This window comes from Melitaea cinxia, chromosome 24, assembly GCF_905220565.1.
Source record: "Melitaea cinxia chromosome 24, ilMelCinx1.1, whole genome shotgun sequence".
Lineage (NCBI taxonomy): Eukaryota > Metazoa > Arthropoda > Insecta > Lepidoptera > Nymphalidae > Melitaea > Melitaea cinxia.
The window spans coordinates 6,761,346-6,767,392 of record NC_059417.1 but is presented as its reverse complement, the minus strand read 5'-3'; the positions used below and the strand labels follow the sequence as shown (position 1 = coordinate 6,767,392).

The following is a 6,047-nucleotide window of genomic DNA, read 5'->3' as shown; positions in this document are numbered from 1 at the left end:
CTGGCGGGCTACTGCCCTAACGGTTGTTGTCGGGTTCTTGTATATATACTCAATCACTTTGAAAAGTTTGATAGCGCAATGTAGCATAGGTCAGTTTTTTGTCTAATTACGTAGTTAGTATGTTGTGCGATAGATGTCACCACAAGTGACAGAGTTTAAGTATCTTCCGACTGAAGTCAATCGTTGGTTCATTTATTCTGTTTTGTAAATATATTTTTTTTTTTTTTTGGTATTTGTTTCTTTTTTTTTTTTTTTTTGAGAGTACATTGTCATAAAAGATGAGGTTGTACAGAGAAAGAAAAGAGTGAGTGATAGCAAATAGAAAGAGAAAATATGAAGAGTAGATAGTGAATGAACTGAGAAAATGGATACAAGGAATTTAACCGGCAACACCGTAATATTACGAGTACATTCAGCTAATTGTAAATAATTTTATGTTTTTTACCAAAACAGAAAAAATCGAATGTCGGTTTTCTTGGGTGAAATATCGATTCACTAAGTCGATTCAGTACAACATATCGATTTAAAAAATTGATTTATTTGGTCCGAGGAATCGATTCTTTGATTAATCGATTTCAGAACGCTATGCCAGGGCTGCCAGATGTACGATTTAAATCGTACTCATACGCTAGACCGCTAGACCAAGATCGTACACCAAATGTACGATTTTTATATTCCTATTACCTGGAAGCATTTCATAATTAAAAAAACGAACGAAAAACTACCCCAACTACCTAACGCGTGCCTAGATCTTTTACTTGAATGAGGTCTCTTTGAATAATCTCATAAGAGCTGTATTTGTTTGCTTTCTAACAAAACTAATATATATATATAATGTAGATATTTTCTCTATCGGTATTAAAATTTGCGACTTGAAAAAAAAAAACACATTTTGAAATAAAAAACAATTTGAAAATCATAAAACACTGGCTCAATTCGCTTTAAATTTGTTATGTTTTCCCCATTACTGTGCAGATTGTGAACGAGCATTCAGAGAAGTTTATTTAATCAAAACAAAACTTAGAAACAGTTTATCCAATGATACACGTAAGTGCAAATTATTAGCTAAGCAATCAATTAAGAAGAAACGAAAATTTTACGAAGTTTAACCCAACAAATTCTTTTATTAAAAAATATGACCACAGAAAATTTTGTATGAGTGTAACAAATAGTTTTATTACATTTATTTTCTTAAACTAAACGAATTTTGATAATTTATAATAAAAAATTAGTATTTAGTCTTAAAGGGCTGTACGATCTTTTTATTTCAAAATTTACCAAACCATGTACCGATTGAGTTTCCAGTCCTCCCACGTGACATTGGTGAAATGATATAATATGTCAAAGTCAAACTGACAACTAAAAGCCATTAAGCAAAAAACTGAACTGAATTTCCAGTCCAAACTTTGAAATAATTTAAATTTCAGTGTTTTTAAGTTTAATTAAATCAATTATAATAATTGATGTATTCTTCAGTATCTATATTTTGTCTACTTGCATAAATTATTAAAACAAAAAATGAGAATCCTATATAAAAACAAACGGTTACTCACAACAATAATATTCATCAAAAATAATTATAGCACGGCCCCGAAATCCCTGGCTACATTGAATATAAGGGAAAAAGAATACCGCACAGATGATTACACTAACATAACGCCAAAGATACTTTCATATTTAAATCAAAATTTGCATTTAAAAAAAGATAATCCCCTATCATTAGTGCGACAACGAATCGTAAATTATTTTTATTCCTCTTTTACTCACAGAGGCAATCCCACATTTAGCGTGTACGACAATATGTCGCCTATAGTTTCTACTAAGCAGAACTTCGACGATTTGTTGATACCAGAAGACCATCCAAGTAGGGCAAAATCTGATTGTTATTATATAAACAGCTCAACGCTTTTACGAGCGCATATGACTGCACACCAAAGCGAGTTGTTACGGGCTGGACTTGACAATTTTCTGATGATAGGAGATGTCTACAGGAGAGATGAAATTGATTCCACACATTTTCCTGTGTTTCATCAAGTGAGTAATTGTGTAGAATATTTCTACATCAGTGTTGTATGTATGATAAATATTCGAATGGAAATCCGTGATATAAAACCATTATTCATTAGTGATGCATTGGCCCAGTGATTACAGCATTGGCTGTTGTGCTTGTGGTCATGGGTTCGATTCACACTCATGGCAAACATTTGTTAAGGCCATACATGTTTGCCTGATCTGGGAAAATCTAATATATGCTTTAGTGTGAAGCATTTGAGTTTTAATTTATATTTAAAGATTTTAATTATTTTATTCAGACTAATTAACAGTAAAATTTCATAAAAAATAATTACTTTTCAGATAGACGCAGTGAGATCCCAGAGAAAGGAACAACTATTTGAGCAACATCCAGATTTAGACATTTTTGAGAAAACCTTTGATCCTACCAACCCTCACATGTTTAAGAATTCAATATCTGACCCAACTAAACAAAGCTGTCACACTTTGGAAGCAACTAAACTAATGGAGGCTCAGTTAAAGAACCATTTAATCGGTATGGTTCGTCATTTATTTGGTGAAAACATTGAATATCGGTGGGTTGAAGCCTACTTCCCGTTCACCCATCCCTCATGGGAACTGGAAATTTTTTACGAAAACAATTGGATGGAAACTTTAGGCTGTGGTATTGTCAGAAATGAGATACTCGCTAATGCCGGACCAAATAACAGCATAGCATATGCTTTTGGATTGGGCTTGGAAAGGCTTGCTATGGCTTTGTACAAAATACCAGATATAAGATTAATGTGGAGTCAGGATTCAGGATTTTTGACACAGTTTCAAAATATTAATGTGAACGCTAATATCATTTATAAGCCGGTGTCAATATATCCACAGTGTACAAATGATTTGTCATTCTGGTTACCATCTAACAGCAGTATAGATACCTTTACAAGTAATGATTTTTATGATTTAGTCAGAGATATTGGTGGAGATATTATTGAACAGGCAGGTGTATTTTATTTTATGACCTATGTGTACTTTTACATCTAATACAATTTATGAAAAATATTAAGAGTAAATTTAATGTGTTTTTCAATATTGTAATTTTGTATAGGTATACTATTTATTTATGAAATAATAAAAATATCTTAAAACATATTTTGTCTACATAATAGGTTTTTTTTTCAGGTAAAATTAAAAGACAAATTTATTCATCCTAAAACAAAGAAACATAGTCTCTGTTACAGTATAGTGTACAGACATTTAGAGCGAACACTCACACAGGCAGAAGTGAATAAAATTCACAAAGAAATTGAAGAAGCAGCTTCTAAAACCTTCAATGTAGTTATTAGATAGTTAATTTGTTAATAAAATTTAGTTGTTATAAAATGATAGTCGTTTTTTATTTCGTCTGATTCTTTTTTTTTTTTATTCAAAATTTTGTGCAAATTCTTTACTGCCATATTTTTAACAGCATGTTAATTCAAAAATAATTTTATTAATTAATGTTTTAAATGTATTAATTTTTATATCCTACTAACGATAGTGATAAAGTTTAAGTGTTCTGTCAATTTTATATAAATAGGTAAGTACTGTGAATATGAGATTGTAATGATGGCGCTAAAGCTTACATTTCCTATTTTCTATAGAAATTATTATATTTCGCTGCGTGGTTACGGCAGTAAGAATATAGCCACACCCTCTCTTCCCGTGGATGTCGTAAGAGGCGACTAAGGGATAACACTGTTCCACTACCACCTTGGAACTTAAAAAGCCGACCGATGGCGGTATAGCCATCCAATTGCTGGCTTTGAAATACACAGACCGAAGACGGGCAGCAGCGTTTTCGGTGAGACAAAGCCAGCCCTGCGGTCACCAACACGCCTGCTCAGCGTGGTGAATATGGGCAAACCATGAGTTCACGCCATTTTTTGGCGCGAACTTGTGGAGGCCTATGTCCAGCAATGGACTGCAATAGGCTGGAATGATGATAATGATGATGATAGAAATTATTGAGATAGATAGGTCAAGAGAATACATAACTTCGTGACGTTATTAAAAAGACAACACACCTGTTTATTTTAATACAAAACATCTAATAATATTGATATTTATATTATATAGAGATTAGATTATGTAACTTTATAACAACCGCTTTGGTGTAGCGGTACGAGTAGTCGCCTAAAACGCCGACGCGACGGTTTGCAGGTTCGATTTCCGTTCAGGATAGATATTTGTATTTGTACAAATATTTCTGTCCAGTTTGGGTTTATGTCCTTGTCCTACTCACAGTGATTTGGAGAGCACGTTAAGCTGTAGCGCTATGGATTAAGCTCTGATCCTTCTTCTACATGAGGAAAGAGGGTTATATGCCTAGCAGTGGGATATTACAGACAGAAGTTTGGTATAAAAATAAGTTTAAAAAAACAAAATAAAACAAATTCACTGAATTAAAAAACATATACACAGCATTTATTTAAAAAGAAATATTTTCGAGACAAGTTGCAATACAAAATATCAGTCAAATACTAAAATAAAAGTATAACACGATAAGTATAGATAACATTATACTTGTAAACATTAACAAAAAAAAAGTGAAAAATTATGTTTTCGTTAGTAACAAAATCATAATATACCTAATCAACTTTACAAACATTTTTTATGTAGGTATGTATAATTAACACCACAAATACTATAGACTAACAATATTTTAATTAAAATCTTGTCAATGAAATACCTATTACCATAAGATTATTGGGCTTAGGGCCTGTTCCACCAGATGTGGATTAAGTTGAACCTGCTTATAAATTACGAATAGACTTTAACAGCAGAAGGTAAGTTAACCTATTACGCCACTGACCACTTTTTCGCCACAAATAAAAAACTATAATATAGGATCACAATTGTGAATACAAATACCCCATAAATATGGTGAAATTCGATGGTGAAATATAATAATATACCTATCATAAACTTTTATCCGTCGGATACAACACAGGAATGGAATACATACAGGAACAAGCCCATAAAATCACTCACCAAGATTAACACACATCTTTTATATTTTATAAAATAAATTAATTTTATAAAACAAATATTTATGTGATGCCACTTATGTTGTTTAATCTTGGTTAATAACAACGATCTTCATTTCTTATCTACAGTTTTTGAATAACCCAAACCTTGTCTTTTAGAATAAACTAATACAATTTTACTCGAAAGGCATAATTTAATTTGGAATAAAAAAGTACGTTCAAAAAATAGTAGAAAGAGCATGAGTACATACAATTTGGAAATCCAAAATAATAGGTATTTTATACATTTAAAATACTTTTAATTAAAAGCATTTTTACGAAATTATTACCAAATCATGTGTCTACAATTCAGTGACGTAACGAGCTAACTCGCGCCCGGGGCATAAAACCTTTTTAGTCCCCCTTAATACGTCCAGTCATTTTTTGCTTCGCGTACCATTTGGCGCCTATTTGATGATATCTTCACCCTCCCTCGCTATGCCACTGTTACAATTGAGAACTTAAAATGAAAACCGAAAATTTAATAAAAATCTGTTCCTCCTGTGACAAGTGATACAAGTTAAAAATCATTTTTTAAAAAGGGAGCAAAAACAAGATTTAAAAAATTCTTGTTCGTGAATTAAGTAGTGTAATTTTAGTTTGAGTATCTTCTTTTCTAAAGTAAAATATTCTCTTTCTATATAAATTTTATTTCATCTCGCCCATTCACATAATTTACCCGAATTTTATTAGTATACGAATTTTAGGTTCAAAGGGATAAAACTCTAGGACACACTTATTTTCACAAATTTTTAGCACAGTTATAATCATAATATTCAAAAATTATTTTAGCATTTATAGTAGAAAAAAGAACTTGAGCTGGACCAAAACTCGTTATTTTTTCTGATAATGCACATGATAAAATCACAAAAATGGAATAATTCGCCTTATATCGTTTATCACAGAACAGAAATCTATTGAACATAATGCAAATCAATAATGGTCTAAGTACCAGACTATGAAACCCTAAAAATAATA

General features: G+C 31.5%; 1 protein-coding gene across 1 annotated transcript; it reads left to right on the top strand.

Moving 5' to 3' along the window:
- Positions 1-278: 278 nt before the first annotated feature.
- Positions 279-3,387, top strand: LOC123665342 (probable phenylalanine--tRNA ligase, mitochondrial). The gene is made up of 4 exons (XM_045599654.1): positions 279-304; positions 1,584-2,034; positions 2,356-3,000; positions 3,184-3,387. The coding sequence occupies exons 1-4, from the start codon at positions 279-281 to the stop codon at positions 3,349-3,351; spliced, it is 1,290 nt and encodes a 429-aa protein (XP_045455610.1). The 3' UTR covers positions 3,352-3,387.
- The last annotated feature ends 2,660 nt before the right edge of the window (positions 3,388-6,047 follow it).